Raw genomic sequence first — 16,592 nt, forward strand, 5'->3', positions numbered from 1 at the left:
GAGTTGCTGAATTTCGTCTTCTCTTTAGTTTGCAATCTCAATTCATGCACCTTGGTTGGAGGGCGAGGTTCCCAGATGCTCAGGGGAAAACAGAGGATCTACTAAATCGACTCTTTAGAAGTTGTTTTTCCTCTAAGAGTTTGTCAGCCCTTTTCTCAGAGGAGGCCAGAAGCCTCTGCATAACTCTGTGTATTAGGAGCTAAGTAGCACTCCTAGTACTCCAACTCTCCATTGATTCTCTGTAAAACAGAGGCTGTATTCATATATAGGATTCAATCTAGGATCAGCACTCCTACTCTGAGATGCGTGTTACATACGGCCCTAGGAGAACAGTCTAAAATATATGACTGTACTACATATGATCTGACTGTACTACAGAGGAATAGTATGATCTTTTTACACTCTGATGCATTCACCACAACACACTGCACAAACATAGTCTGCTGTAACTGCAATCATATCAGAAATCAATGAGGCACAACTCAGTGTTCTTTTCTCAGTTTATCAAATGTGTGTGTGCGTGCGTGCTTGTATGCATGCATGTATGATTGATTAATTACCAGTAGGATCTGTACATACTTTGTGCTTTGAAGCGCTTGCTCATGTAGGAATGGATGATTTGGATGATTTGTGAAAGATTTACTTTTTCATCTGATTTTATCTTCTCTTTCTCTAACCCCTCCCATCCACCCATCCTCTCCTCTCTCCTCCACCCCTTCTCTCCTTTCTCTAGGTGTTAAAGGGCAGTAAGAAGCTGTCCCTGTGCGTGCGGTCGGTGGGGCGTATCCCGGGGGGTTATGTTACTAATCATGTGTACACCTGGGTGGATCCTCAGGGTCGTAGTGTGTCCCCTCCCCCTGACCTCCCAGAGCACCGCAGTGCCACCCTGAGACGCACCGACAGCCAGCGACGCAGCAACATGCAGCTACTGCAGGAGGGAGACGAGAAGAAGGTGAGCCTGTAGTCAAACACACACACAGTTGATCCCCAGTTGGTTGGCTGTTAGGGTGAAAGGTCACTGAAAACACAAGTACCCACCCAGATAGACTCCGAGTCCATCCACAATATCGCTGGCCTCTTAAAATGCCATAGTTTAGTGTAATTTGGTGTTGGTCATTTACACAGTTTTTCCAGATGTCAGCTGTTCAGGGCTCTAACATGAATCATAATATTTTATTGTTGCGACAAATGGGTCCGCCATCCTCTGTTTAGCCAATAATATCTCACCAACAATAGGCACAATAGCTGCTGAACTTGCTGTAAAAAAGACATTCAGAATCTTAGACAATGCTGGAATCCATATCTTTTTTTTCTCCCCCCCCCGTCTCTCTGTCAGGTGAACTTGGTATTGGATGATGGCCGTTCGCTGGGTCTGATGATCCGGGGTGGGGCAGAGTATGCCTTGGGGATCTACATCACAGGAGTGGACCGGGGCTCTGCTGCAGAGTGTGGGGGACTCAAGGTAACCACTGACGTGGGTTGAGTCCCAAATGGCACCCTATTCCGTATAGTGCACTACTTTTGAGGTCACTAGAGCTGTCCATGGTGCTGAATATTGTCTCGGGCAGTTCCTCCTCTCTCCCTCTGTTATTTTTCTCTCTTTCTCTTTCTCTGTATCATTTCCCTCCTCTCTACTTTGTGCTCCCTGTTTTATCTATATTCTCTGCAGTGGGTATCAGGTGCACAGACTAAGGTTTAATAGCGGGAACCAGGTTACCAAGATTTACAGAGATTTCCTGCCCAAACCCACTCCCGTTTCCCGGGATAAATAACAGTGAGAAATATAATTATAATAAATAATTTCTATGAACAGCATGACGTGAAATGGAACTGTTAAATTATATGCCATGTCTAAATCTGTCTTCTCTACGGCCTTCTATGCTCTGCTATCTGCATGATCAATCATCAACGCTCAGGGTGGGGACAGACAGTGCATCTCATCTCACAGTTCGCAATGCATGTATCATCTCATCAGCTGGTAACTTTTTGTCTTGTAACAGATACATTTGCTGCAGCGTAGCCTATGCTACAGTAATATTAGGACTAGTAATATATCTGAATGCGCGTTTAAACTTTCGGGGGTCAACTTATGTTTTTATTGTAAAGATGATTTTTATATACAGTACCAGTCAAAAGTTTGGACACACCTACTCATTCAAGGGTTTTTCTTTATTTTGTACTATTTTCTACATTGTATAATAATAGTGAAGACATCAAAACTATGAAATAACACATATGGAATCATGTAGTAACCAAAAAAGTGTTGAACAAATATATTTTAGATTCTTCAAAGTAGCCACCCTTTGCCTTGATGACAGCTTTGCATTCTCTCAAGCAGCTTCATGAGGTAGTCACCTGGAATACTTTTCCAACAGGCTTGAAGGAGTTCCCACATATGCTGAGCACTTGTTGGCTGCTTTTCCTTCACTCTGCGGTCCAACTCATCCCAAACCATCTCGTGGAGGCCAGGTCATCTGATGCAGCACTCCATCACTCTCCTTCTTGGTCAAACAGCCCTTACACAGCCAGGATGTGTGTTTTGGGTCATTGTCCTGTTGAAAAACATATGATAGTCCCACTAAGCGCGAACCAGATGGGATGGCGTATCGCTGCAGAATGCTGTGGTAGCCATGCTGGTTAAGTGTGCCTTGAATTCTAAATAAATCACAGACAGTGCCACCAGCAAAGCACCCCCACACCATCACACTTCCTCCTCCGTGCTTCACGGTGGGAACCACACATACGGAGATCATATTTTCACCTACACCGCGGCTGACAAAGACACGGCGCTTGAAACCAAAAATCTCAAATTTGGACTCCTCAGACCAAAGGACAGATATCCACCGGTCTAATTGTCCATTGCTTGTGTTTCTTGGCCCAAGCAAGTCTCTTCTTATTATTAGTGTCCTATGGTAGTGGTTTCTTTGCAGTCTCTTCTGAACAGTTGATGTTGAGATGTGTCTGTTACTTGAACTCTGTGAAGCATTTATTTGGGCTGCAATCTGAGGTGCAGTTAACTCTAATGTACTTATCCTCTGCAGCAGAGGTACCTCTGGGTCTTCCTTCATCATAGCGCTTGATGGTTTCTGTGACTGCACTTGAAGAAACTTTCAAAGTTCTTGAAATGTTCCAGATTGACTGACCTGACCTTCATTTCTTAAAGTACAAATGGACTTTCGTTTCTCTTTGCTTATTTGAGCTGTTCTTGCCATAAAATGGACTTTTATCAAATAGGGCTATCTTCTGTATACCACCCCTACCTTGTCACAACACAACTGATTGGCTCAAATGCATTAAGAAGGAAATAAATTCCACAAATTAACTTTTAACAAGGCACACCTGTTAATTGAAATGCATTCCAGGGGACTACCTCATGAAGCTGGTTGAGAGAATGCCAAGAGTCTGCAAAGCTGTCATCAAGGCGAAACGTGGCTACTTTGAAGAATTTCAAATATAAAATATATTTTGATTTGTTTAACACTTTTTTGGTTACTACATGATTCCATATGTGTTATTTCATAGTTTTGATGTCTTCACTATTATTCTACAATGTAGAAAATAGTAAAAATAAAGAAAAACCCTTGAATGAGTAGGTGTGTCCAAACTTTTGACTGGTACTGTATATACAAAAGTATGTGGACACCCCCTCAAATTAGTGGATTCGGCTATTTCAGCCACACCCATTGCTGAAAGCTGTATGAAATCGAGCACACAGCCATGCAATCTCCATAGCCTAACATTGACAGTAGAATGGCCTTACTGAAGAGCTCAGTGACTAGGATGCCACCTTTCCAACAAGTCAGTTCGTCAAATGTCCGCCCTGCTAGACCCACCTCAGTCAACTGTAAGTGCTGTTATTGTGAAGTGGAAACGTCTAGGAGCAACAACGGCTCAGCCGCGAAGTGGTAGGCCACACAAGCTCACAGAACGGGACTGCCAAGTGCTGAATCTGTCCTTGGTTGCAACACTCACTACCGATTTCCAAACTGCCTCTGGAAGCAGTGTCAGCACAAGAACTGTTCGTTGGGAGCTTCATGAAATGGGTTTCCATGGCCGAGCAGCCGCACACAAGCCTATTGTCACCATGCGCAATGCCAAGAGTCTGCTGGAGTGGAGTAAATCTCGCCGCCATTGGACTCTGGAGCAGTTGAAACGCATTCTCTAGAGTGATGAATCACGCTGGCAGTCCGACGGACAAATCTGGGTTTGGCGGATGCAAGGAGAACACTACCTGCCGCAATGCATAGTGCCAACTGTAAAGTTTGATGGAGGAGAAATAATGGTCTAGGGCTGTTTTTGATGGTTCGGGCTATGCCCATTAGTTCCAGTGAAGGGAAATCTTAATGCTACAGCATACAATGACATTCTAGAAGATTTTGCGCTTCCAACTTTGTAACAAAAGTTTCCTGTTTCAGCATGACAATGCCCCCTTGCACAAAGCGAGGTCCATACAGAAATGATTTGTCGAGATCGGTGTGGAAGAACTTGACTGGCCTGCACAGAGCCCTGACCTCAACTCCATTGAACACCTGTGGGATGAATTGGAACGCCGACAGCGAGCCAGGCCTAATCGCCCAACATCAATGCCTGACCTTACTAATGCTCTTGTGGCTGAATGGAAGCAAGTCCCCGCAGCAATGTTCCAACCTTCCCACAAGAGTGGAGGCTGTTATAGCAGCAAAGGGGGGACCAACTCCATATTAATGCCCATGATTTTGGAATGAGATGTTTGACAAGCATGTGTCCACATACTTTTGGCCTTGTAGTGTATACATGTAGATGTCCTAGCCTACGTCTTTTAGCCAATGAATGATTGGTTAATATAAGCTTCTAACTTATAACCTCTTGCACAATACGCACCTGCTCTCCGCTTGCCTCTCTCCTTAGCTCTTGTGGATTCCCAGGAAAAGGTGGACTAGAATAGCTTGTTGGACTTTTTTTTTTCTTATACTAATAGACTATTCGAAAAGGGATGCAAGTTTGCTCTTGTTTGCCGAATGTTAAATACAGCAGCCAAAATAACTCGCAAGGAGTGTGAAAGAAGAGAGAGATGGCAATAGGCTATAGCAATTATTTATTCACACCATTCAATCTTTGCAAAGAGAGGAGAAAGACGTTTGCATCTTATTCTAGTCCTATATTATTCAAGCATGCCATTACAATGATGAAGATACGGACAACTAAACGTATTTAATTGAACTGTTGAGAGTGAGGAAGGAATGAAGCGACAATAGAGAGAGAACGAGGAGGTAATACGCACATCACTCAAGATTAGGGGAAATATAATGAACGGTAAGCTAATGCGTCAGCCTACTAATTACACACATTTTAAATGGGCCCTATTATATTTCAAAATCAAATTCGCTAGCCTATAATTGTAACTTTGTAGGCTGCCTGTCATGCACCAGCATCTCGTGTTCTCTCCCAGCTTCATGGTTTGAACGAGGTTCGTAATTCCAGTACATATAATACAATACAATACAGTACAGTATTACAGTCCACACTCAAAAAGGTTACTGGAGCTTGTTTAATTTATTTACCCAAGAGACCATACGTCTATGGGCTTATATGTTGTTGTTTTTTGTCGTGTGTAATGTGGGGTAGCCTATAGCCTATTATATTTATTCCATAACAGCACAATCAGTTAGGATTTTTTGGGCTTGGGCTCATAAAATGTCTTTAATGTAGGGCTCATAAAATGTCTTTAATGTAGGGCTCATTTGGCTCAGGTAGCATCAGGCTTTGAATTTTCATGCTGATCAAAGCGCTAATCAAATCTAGACATTACATTTATGTGCTTTACATGCTGTAGAATTACACAACCGGTTTTGGCGGGAAATACCGGCTTACCCGGGAGAAAAGTGATTTGTAAAATACCAGGAAAATATGAAACCCTAGCACAGACACATGGGTGATTAGATGGGGAGAGAGAAGTACTCTCTGCAGTCGTCTGAACACCTCTGCCTGTGAGTGGAGACCATTCAGACTCCTGTTGTAGGGCTGTTAGACTCACCAGCTGTCTGAGTGGGAAGGGAACAGCTCAGGTGTGTGATTGGGCTGTGTAGAAAGTCCTCTAACTTTTCTAAGGCAGGCTCTCAACTCTGCCTACCTTTATTACTCTGCAGAGAGCAGAGGTGCTGAGGGGATGGGCTCTCAATTCACAGCTCAGCTTCTGGAACACTTTCCCTGGGTCACCTGACCTCTTCCAGCCAATCAGTGGCCTACCTAGGATAGGGGAACCGACAAACAGTATTTCTGAACTCCTTAGTTGTTCCTAGGAGGGCAGGTTGAGAAGGTATCTGTAAACTCCTGTCCTCCATCACAACTCAGCAACTGGGCCTTTCCACCAATGGACAATCCTCACCTGGGACTTTCCCCAGTATCATCATGGTCCTTTGTAGCTCAGTTGGTAGAGCATGGCTCTTGTAATGCCAGTGTAGTGGGTTTGATTCCCAGGACCACCCATAAAAGTGTCTGCTAAATGGCATATGGTGTTATTGTCTGAGTACCATGAAACCACTACTCACTACTACTAGCTTGGTGTGTGGTAATAAAGTGTGAATTGTATCCCTGTTTCCTACTGGTAATTTATTTCCTGTAACTGGGACGCTCGCAAAGTTGTATCTAAACCAGTTGCTGGTGCTCTTTTTCAGTGTGTTTGAGCAGTCTGTCACACATTAGGTCACTAAGAGATAGGAAGGATAGTTGAAGTGTGGGCACTCCTTCTGAAGGATCTGACTCCCATCAATGGCTCGTCTCGCGCCTGTTCGACACCCACTGGCCAAGCAGGCACTTCTACAGCCACCTATTAGAGGACCCAGACACACACTCAAGGCAGGATATGGATCCTCCGTGTTGTTAGCGACTGACAAGCCCTCCCAAGGGAAATGAAGACTGTGCAAAAGAGGGGGGGCTGGGGTTGAGAGAGTAATGACACTGGTTGGTTGGGGTGTTTTTATTGAAGCCCTGCAGGGATTGGTAGAGGGAGAGAGAGAGAGAAGGAGGGAGAGCAAAAGAGAGAGAGAGGTAGACGGAGAAGGAAAGGGAGAGATAGCGAGGGAGAGAGAGTGAGAAGGAGGCTCAAAGGCTCAACATCATCATTACATTTGAGAGTAATAAGTCTGTTTCTTTCTCTTCATCCGTCTCTCTTTGCTCTGTTTCAGACGCTTGTCTGTTTACCTCTCTCTGTCTCCCTCAATCCATCCATCTCTTGCTTTCTCCTTATGCCTCAATGTCGTCTTAAATCTCGAGGAGATTGTTTTGCTTCTTCAGGTTTTTCAGAAGTCTCGTTTTTTTTTTTTACCTCTGAGTTTAGATGCATGGTGGTTTGATAGGGAAGGTGAATGTTGTTACCTGTATATTGAAATGGTGAAATGCCTGTCATGTCCTCTGTTCTAGTGAGCAGCATGTATACATTTCACAGTAGGCCATGAGGAAAAACAAAGTGGAGGCAGTGTGGCAGGATCTAAATATATCCACGTCTCTGTCTGATGTGTTGCGTCCGTACCTTTGTTGACGGGGGAGATTGAACAACGCTTCAATGGACACCTGGTATCCTGGTGCCGAGACACACGCTTTTGACGAGTTTGGGGGAGCATGAGACAACACACATGGATACGCATGGAATTCACACACGCACACACACGATGGACACGGAAAAACACACACACACATAACACACAGACACCACCACAAACCCACTTCAATGATACCTTATAGCAACCATCGGTACCGACCCTATGAAATTAGGTATTCGACATGCGTCCATACAGTACGCTGCAACCTTGATGTACATTATCATTCTATTCCGTGGTGTTTTGTGAATGTGTCTCTGTAATGTTCCAGCCTAGTACTCTGTAATGGCCCCCTGTGGGCTGGTTATAAGAGACCAGTGGGGAGGAGACCCAACTCTCTTGGGGGGATAGGGGGGGTCTAGGTCTGGTAACCCATTGGAGCCCGCTGGGCCCAACACCTTGACTGATGGGGTTATTACAGGCGTAGCACGCAGGCCAGGGGGCCGTCCATCTCCCCCTCGCCCCTCTACAGAACGGAGATGGTTGTGTCCCAAATGGCACCCTATTCCTTATATAGCACACTACTTTGACCAGAGCCATATGGGCCCTACATAAGGAATAGGGTTCCATTTGAGATGCATATGGTGTCTTTAAATCCATGTTGGGATCTGCACCATAGAGTATGTCATATTGTGGGTTTATTCCTGTTGGTATACCATTGTAGATGAATGCTATGTGTCACGAACAGAAGAGGACCCAAGAGCGCAAGTTCAAATTCAGAGTTCTTTATTCAAGGTTACAGGCGGGAAGAGGAGTCCCAGGGGTGTCAGGGGTCTTTCAGGGTCCTCCTGTGGGTACCTGTGCTCCGGGGGTCACCAAATGTCCGGGGTGTCCAGTCCAAGTGCTTAGTGTGTGTGTTCCCCAGTGATGGAGCGGCGTATCGGGCTGAGGGTGGTGAAACGTCTGGGCACGCTCATCTGGTGGTCGGAGACCTGGGGGAACACACACACACAACAGCAATATGAATGGCAGGCAGAAGTACAGATCAGGGCTGGGCAAATATCGTGGTGAGAGACAGAAGGCAGAAACGAGTTACCGGAGGGGCTGAAGATCGGAGAGTAGTCGAGGTCCAGAAGGCAGGTTGGGATAGACGGGGCAGTAGAACAAGGAGGCAGTCAAGAAAGGATCGGTATCACAAACAGGAGTCAGAGCGCAGACAGGCAGGTTACTGGTCCGGGTTTGAAGACGATCTGACAGGGCTTGGCTGAAAACCAGGGCTTGATATACTGGGAGTGGTAGTGGGGAAATGCAGTTCAGCTGGCAGAGTAATTAGAACAGAGTGAGGCAAGGTGAGGATGGTGAGTGGGAAATGCAGTGCAGCTGGCCAGGTAACAAGAGCAGAGCAGGGCAGGTGGAGCTAGTTAGGCTGAGTAGAGAGAGGGGAGGTGAGCAGAGTGGAAGATAATTGAATGCAATTAATGTTGCTACCAGGGAGAGAGAGTGCTCATGACAGGACCCCCCTCCAAGGGACGGCCCCAGAAGTCCCAAGAACAACATCATGCCGGGAGGGTGGAGGGGAGCAGGCGGCGGGTCAGAACTCCTCCGAGCGGTCCGAGTGAATCTCCTCATCCTCAGAAGGAGCTGGAGGGTCACGGTCGGGAGACAGGACAGGCACTGAGACAGGAGCAGGGCGGGCCGGACGGCTAGGAACCCCTCTTGGGACGGCCCCCTACGGATTGCAGGCTGATCAGGATGTAGTCGGTGGAAGTCAGTGATAAGGGTCCGGTCCACTATCCTCCTGGCCGGGATCCAGGTCCTCTCCTCTGGACCATATCCCTCCCAATCAACGAGGTACTGGAGACCCCACCCCTTCGCCTAGAGCGGAGCAGCCGCCGGACGGTGAAGACAGGACCGCCATCTACGAGGCGCGGAGGAGGTGGCGCCGGAGCTGCAGGGACCAGGGGACTTTCATGGACCGGCCTGACCTTGGAGACGTGGAAGGTGGGGTGGACCCGCATGGAAGCGGGCAACTGAAGTCGGACCGCCGTTGGACTGATGACTTTCTGCACAGGAAAAGGACCAATGAAGCGAGGGGCCAGCCTTCGTGATACAACCCCGCAGCGGCAGATCCGGGCAGACAGCCAGACCTTCTGACCAACCCGGTAAGTAGGTGCTGGGGTCCTCCGTCGGTTGGCACCGAGCGGCGTAGCTGGTTCCAGACTTCAGGAGCACAGTGCGAGCCTGGGCCCAAGTGCGGCGGCAGCGGCGGGCATACGCAAGAGCAGACGGACAGGTGGCATCCGCCTCCTGGCTGGCAAACAGTGGAGGTTGATACCCGTAGACACACTGAAAGGGGGAGAGCCCGGTGGAGGAACTGGTGAGTGAATTATGGGCATATTCCACCCAGAGCAGGTGTTGAGCCCAGGCCCGGGGATTTTGGGAAGCCACACACCTCAGTGCCTTCTCCAGCTCCTGGTTCATGCGTTCAGTCTGGCCGTTTGACTGCGGGTGGAATCAGACGATAGGCTGGCGGTGGCCCCAAGGAGATGACAGAACTCCTTCCAAAAGGTTGCTGAGAATTGCGGGCCCCGGTCTGACACTATATCCTGGGGTAGGCCATGGATACGAAACACATGTTCCAGGACCACCTGGGAGGTCTCTTTAGCAGAGGGTAGTTTGGGAAGGGGCACGAAGTGGGTCATCTTACTAAAGCGGTCAACAATGGTAAGGATGACTGTGTGTCCGTCAGAGGGCGGAAGGCCCGTAACAAAGTCCAGTGAAACGTGGGACCAGGGCCTCTTGGGTATGAGTAGGGTTGCAGCAACCCAGCAGGAGGCTGGTTGGGAGTCTTGTTTCGGTTACAAGTGGGACAAGCTCGGATGAATTCTCGGACATCCCGTCTCATCCCCCGCCACCAGAACCGCTGGCGGACCAGATGAAGGGTGCGAGTGATGCCGGGATGACAGGCCAGACGGGATTCGTGCCCCCACTGAATCACAGGTGACCTGAGATTTGCTGGAACAAACAGACGGTTGGGGGCGCTGGTGCTTGGACCTGGCTGGTCCCGAAGAGCCTCCATGACCTGCTTCTCGATCTCCCAGGTGAGGGCCGCTACGACCAAGTGGCTGGGAAGAATGGGAGCTGTCATGGCGGTGGTCTCGTCCTTCTGAAACATCCGGGAAAGAGCATCAGGTTTGATGTTGCGAGATCCCGGGCGGTAGAGAGCGTGAAATTGAAGCGCGTAAAGAACAGAGACCACCGCTGTTGACGGGAATTCAGCCTCCTGGCTGTTTGGATATACTCCAGGTTCTTGTGGTCTGTCCACTACGGATGGTTCCTTTGACCCCTCTAACCAGTGCCGCCATTCTTCAAGGGCGAGCTTGACAGCCAACAGCTCGCGGTTCCCAATGTCGTAGTTGCATTCGGCAGGGGTTAGCCGACGGGAGTAGAAGGCACAGGGGTGCATCTTGCCATCCTCAGCTGCTCTTTGAGAAAGCACTGCACCCACTCCCACGTCCGAAGCATCTACCTCCACCACAAACTGCCTTGCTGCATCTGGCATCTGGAGGATGGGAGCAGAAGTGAAACATGTCTTGAGGATATTGAAGGCCTTATCAGCAGCTGATGTCCATTGAGTACGGTTGTTTAGTGCTGGTTAGCGCCGTGAGGGGTGCAGCCACTGTGCTATAGTTTCTGATGAATCTCCTATAAAAGTTGGCAAAGCCCAGGAACTGTTGCAACTTCTTCCGAGACTCAGGAACTGGCCAGGAAGTGACAGCCGACACCTTCGTGAGATCCATCTGAATGCTGCCCTCGGTCACCACATACCCCAGGAATGAAACGGTCTTGGCATGGAACTCGCACTTCTCTGCCTTCACGAAAAGAGAGTTCTCCAGCAGGCGGCGCAGGACCAACCGGACGTGGTGCGTGTGTTCTGACAGAGTCTTTGAGAATATTAAAATATCGTCAAGGTACACAAATACGAACGTATTTAGCATGTCCCTGAGGATATCATTCACTAGGGCTTGAAAAACTGCTGGGGCATTGGTGAGGCCGAAGGGCATGACGAGATATTCATAGTGGCCGGTTGGTGTGTTGAACGCTGTCTTCCATTCGTCTCCCTCCCTCATCCGCACCAGATGGTAGGCATTGCGAAGGTCCAGCTTAGTGAATACAGTGGCTCCCTGCAGCAGTTAAGGCAGACGAAAGTAAGGGCAGTGGGTAGCGATTCTTAACCGTGATGTCGTTCAGACCCCGGTAATCTATGCATGGACGAAGAGAACCGTCCTTCTTGCCGACAAAGAAGAATCCCCGCTCCTGCGGGGAAGACGACGGTCTAATTATCCCGGAGGCAAGAGAGTCATTAATGTAGTCCTCCATGGCCTTTCTTTCCGGGGCTGACAGTGAATACAGACGACCCTTGGGAGGTGCTGTGCCAGGCAGGAGATCAATCGCGCAGTCATAGGGTCTGTGTGGGGGTAGAGATGTCGCCTTGGATTTGTTGAACACCTCTTTCAGGCTGTGGTAACAGGCCGGAACATTGGATATGTCGGAGGTAGCGCTAGATCCTTCCCGGTGAACGGGCAGGGTGGCCCCCCTTAAACAGGTCTGGTGACAACTCCTTCCCCCACTCCACGGACTGTTCCTGTTTCCCAGTCGATGTGGGGGTTGTGCTGACGGAGCCACGGGTATCCAAGAATGAGTGGTTGGCCAGGTGAGTGTAGGAGGTGAAACTGGATGGACTCCTGGTGGTTTCCTGACAGCAGGATTGTCACAGGGGCGGAGATATGAGTGACAGTGCCAAGATGATGCCCATCCAGGGCTCGTGCAGGAATGGGTTGTGTCAGTTGATGATGGTTCACGCCCAGTTGCTGTGCAAGCTCAGGGTCCATGATGTTTGCTTCGGCTCCGGAATCCACAAGGGCGGCCAATGTATGAGTCTTGTCAGAAAGCTGAAGGCGGAGATGAAGCAGGGTCTTTCGGATGGAGGGAGACTGAAGGCTTGTTGAGCTCACCCGGATCTCCCCTACACCTGGTGAGCTGCGGCTTTTGCCGGACAAGTAGCGACACGGTGATTCTCGCCACCACAGTAGAGGCAAAGGTTGGAGCTTAGACGGCGCCGACGCTCCTCGGGAGTCAGAGAGGCACGGCCAATCTCCATGGGCTCAGGCTGATTGAGTTGGCTATGGGACTTGACAGGCAGGGGCTGGACAGAAGCGGTATCGACCCGAGTACGGATGGCAGGTTGACTGAGACGGCCCCTCTCCCTCCTCCGGGTCTGTATACGGCGGTCAATGCGAACGGCAAGGTCAATGGCGGCATCAAGCGTTGAGGGCGGGTCATGGGAAACAAGCTCGTCCTTGATATAGTCCGCCAGGCTATGGAGGAAGGCTTGCACCAGTGCCTCTGGGTTAAACGAGCTTTGACTGGCCAGGGTACGAAAGTCAATGGAGAAGTCTGCCACTGTCCGATTGCCCTGACGGATGGTGAGCAGAGCTTGTGACGCTCGGCTGTTGGCGAGCCTAGGTCAAAGACCTTTAACATCTCCTCCTCAAAGGCACTGAAGGAGGCACAGGCTGGGGTTTGCCGGTCGAATTCCGCCGTTCCCCACAACCGAGCTCGACCGGTGAGATGTGTGATGACATACCCCACCTTGGCTCCCTCTGTTGAGAAAGTCCTGGGCTGTAGTGCAAACTGGATTCGGCAGCTGCTCAAGAATGGTCTTACTTGCTTCTGGTTGCCATCAAAGCGTTCCGGGTTCCCAATCCTTGGTTCAGGAGCGTGGGGATCTGGTGGCAGCACTGCCGGGCCTGCAGCATTGGGACCTCCAGCGGAGGGATGAAGGAGTATCGGTGGTACAGGAACAAAAGGACCAGGGGGGGTGCAGGTGGAGTAGCCGGGCTTGAGAGTAGTTGCAGGGCTTGGGCTAGCTGTTGTTGCTGCAGTTGGAACTGTTGTTGCTGCTGGTTGAATAGCTGGAGAAGGGAAGCGATGTCGCCAGCCATCCGATTTATGTCTCCCTCAGAGCGTTCCAGTCGCTGTAGGGCAGTCCTCTCTGGCTCTTCCTCCATCGTGGTCAGGGAGTGCGCTGGGTCCATGATGGTCAGATCGTTCTGTCACGAACAGAAGAGGACCCAAGAGCGCAAGTTCAAATTCAGAGTTCTTTATTCAAGGTTACAGGCGGGAAGAGGAGTCCCAGGGGTGTCAGGGGTCTTTCAGGGTCCTCCTGTGGGTACCTGTGCTCCGGGGTCACCAAATGTCCGGGGGTGTCCAGTCCAAGTGCTTAGTGTGTGTGTTCCCCAGTGATGGAGCGGCGTATCGGGCTGAGGGTGGTGAAACGTCTGGGCACGCTCATCTGGTGGTCGGAGACCTGGGGAACACACACACACAACAGCAATATGAATGGCAGGCAGAAGTACAGATCAGGGCTGGGCAAATATCGTGGTGAGAGACAGAAGGCAGAAACGAGTTACCGGAGGGGCTGAAGATCGGAGAGTAGTCGAGGTCCAGAAGGCAGGTTGGGATAGACGGGGCAGTAGAACAAGGAGGCAGTCAAGAAAGGATCGGTATCACAAACAGGAGTCAGAGCGCAGACAGGCAGGTTACTGGTCCGGGTTTGAAGACGATCTGACAGGGCTTGGCTGAAAACCAGGGCTTGATATACTGGGAGTGGTAGTGGGGAAATGCAGTTCAGCTGGCAGAGTAATTAGAACAGAGTGAGGCAAGGTGAGGATGGTGAGTGGGAAATGCAGTGCAGCTGGCCAGGTAACAAGAGCAGAGCAGGGCAGGTGGAGCTAGTTAGGCTGAGTAGAGAGAGGGAGGTGAGCAGAGTGGAAGATAATTGAATGCAATTAATGTTGCTACCAGGGAGAGAGAGTGCTCATGACACTATGTTGATTAAAGCTGTCATTCACCCTGGAGGAGGCCTTCAATCCATTTTATTTTATTAATTTTGAAAATATACTTCAGAATATTATTATACACAGTGTCCTTCATACCAAAAATCACTGCAAACACAGAAGCACATTTAGTTCCTTGGAAGTTGAACGTGTGTTTTTGGCTTCACATTGGTTGTGGGAATGAAACAATACGTTTCCTGACTGGTAAACCTGAACATTTTTTAAACATTGTGAGAACAGAAGTGAACATTTTGCCTCTTCTGTGAACATTTATTTTTAGATTGCAGGGAGGTTCTGATAATGTTTAACTGTGGTTCCTTAAAAGTTTTCCTGGGAGGTGTTATTAATGCTCTGAGAATGGAAGTTATAGGTTATTTGAAGGTCATTAAATTACTTTCTCTAAATGTTGTGAATGTAATTTTCTTAAAACTCTAAGAACGAAATGTAAAGGTTATTTTGAGGTTTTTGAATAACTTCCTCAACTTTTAATAACACAGCTAGCTTATTTTGAAATCCAAGCACAAATACAGTAGGACACATGACAAATATTTGCTTAGACATTCATCATGCAAACAGCTTCTTTTTTTTTTTCACAACATCAGTAAGATTTGAACCTATGAACTTCTGTTTTCTAGCCCTGGAATTAGTCCACTGTGCCACCAGGATGGAGCTAGTGTGCCATGATGTTTTAAGCATGCAAAGCTGTTAATTTTAATCTATTCAAACAGACCCCATTTCAAAGGAAACAAGTACTCATTAAGATCAGGTGTAGCCAATTAGTGGGTGCGGCCAACACACCTGAACACACTTAACAAGAAAGAGGATAGAGAGAGTTTTGTTGATGTTGAGAACGGAATGTATATGTTTTTAAATAACATTCTTATATCCTTTTCTGAACAATACAAACGTTTTCTTGTGGTTTTTATTGAAAGTTTTCTTCACGTAGTAAAAATATGACATTAAATAGAACCATATGGGAACTTGTGTGGAATCAATGATGTGTATAAACCCTGGATCACTGACAGGGGGCGCTGTATTGAAGCCACCGTGCAACATTTACATTTACATCATTTAGCAGACGCTCTTATCCAGAGCGACTTACAAATTGGTGCATTCAACTTATGATAGCCAGTGGGACAACCACCTTTTTTTTATGGGGGGTGGGGGAAGAAGGATTACTTTATACTATTCCAGGAATTCCTTAAAGAGGTAGGGTTTCAAGTGTCTCCGGAAGGTGGTCAGTGACTCCGCTGTCCTGGCGTCGTGGGGGAGCTTGTTCCACCATTGGGGTGCCAGAGCAGTGAATAGCTTTGACTGGGCTGAGCGGGAACTGTGCTTCCGTAGAGGTAGAGGAGCTAGCAGGCCAGAGGTGGATGAACGTAGTGCCCTTGTTTGGGTGCAGGGTCTGATCAGAGCCTGAAGGTAAGGAGGTGCCGTTCCCCTCACAGCTCCGTAGGCAAGCACCATGGTCTTGTAGTAGATGCGAGCCTCAGCTGGAAACCAGTGGAGTGTGCGGAGGAGCAGGGTGACATGAGAGAACTTGGGAAGGTTGAACACCAGACGGGCTGCAGCGTTCTGGATAAGTTGAAGGGGATTAATGGCACAGGCAGGGAGCCCAGCCAACAGCAAGTTGCAGTAATCCAGACGGATTAGGACCTGTGCCGCTTTCTGTGTAAGGTAGGGTCGTACTCTGCGAATGTTGTAGAGCATGAACCTGCAGGATCGGGTCACCACTTTGATGTTAGCGGAGAACGACAGGGTATTGTCCAGGGTCACGCCAAGGTTCTTTGCACTCTGGGAGGAGGACACAATGGAGTTGTCAACCATGATGGCGAGATCATGGAGCGGGCAGTCCTTCCCCGGGAGGAAGAGCAGCTCTGTCTTGCCGAGGTTCAGCTTGAGGTGGTGATCCGACATCCACACTGATATGTCTGCCAGACATGCAGAGATGCGATTTGCCACCTGGTTATCAGAAGGGGGAAAGGAGAAAATTAATTGTGTGTCGTCTGCGTAGCAATGATAGGAGAGACCATGTGAGGATATGACAGAGCCAAGTGACTTGGTGTATAGAGAGAATAGGAGAGGGCCTAGAACTGAGCCCTGGGGGATACCAGTGGTGAGAGCACGTGGTGCGGAGACAGATTCTCGCCACGCCGCCTGGTAGGATCGACCTGTCAGG

The 16,592-nt window shown here is 48.8% G+C and overlaps 1 protein-coding gene across 1 annotated transcript in view; it reads left to right on the plus strand.

Annotated features, from left to right (window-relative positions):
- LOC121541598 (whirlin-like) overlaps window positions 1-16,592 on the plus strand; it is a 143,429-nt gene that overhangs the window by 69,521 nt on the left and 57,316 nt on the right. Inside the window, exons 2-3 of the mRNA XM_041850730.2 lie at window positions 734-952; window positions 1,337-1,462. Coding sequence (XP_041706664.2) covers window positions 734-952; window positions 1,337-1,462 — 345 coding nt within the window. The remainder of the gene's footprint in view (window positions 1-733; window positions 953-1,336; window positions 1,463-16,592) is intronic.

The sequence above is a fragment of the Coregonus clupeaformis genome, chromosome 27, assembly GCF_020615455.1.
Source record: "Coregonus clupeaformis isolate EN_2021a chromosome 27, ASM2061545v1, whole genome shotgun sequence".
Classification (NCBI taxonomy): domain Eukaryota; kingdom Metazoa; phylum Chordata; class Actinopteri; order Salmoniformes; family Salmonidae; genus Coregonus; species Coregonus clupeaformis.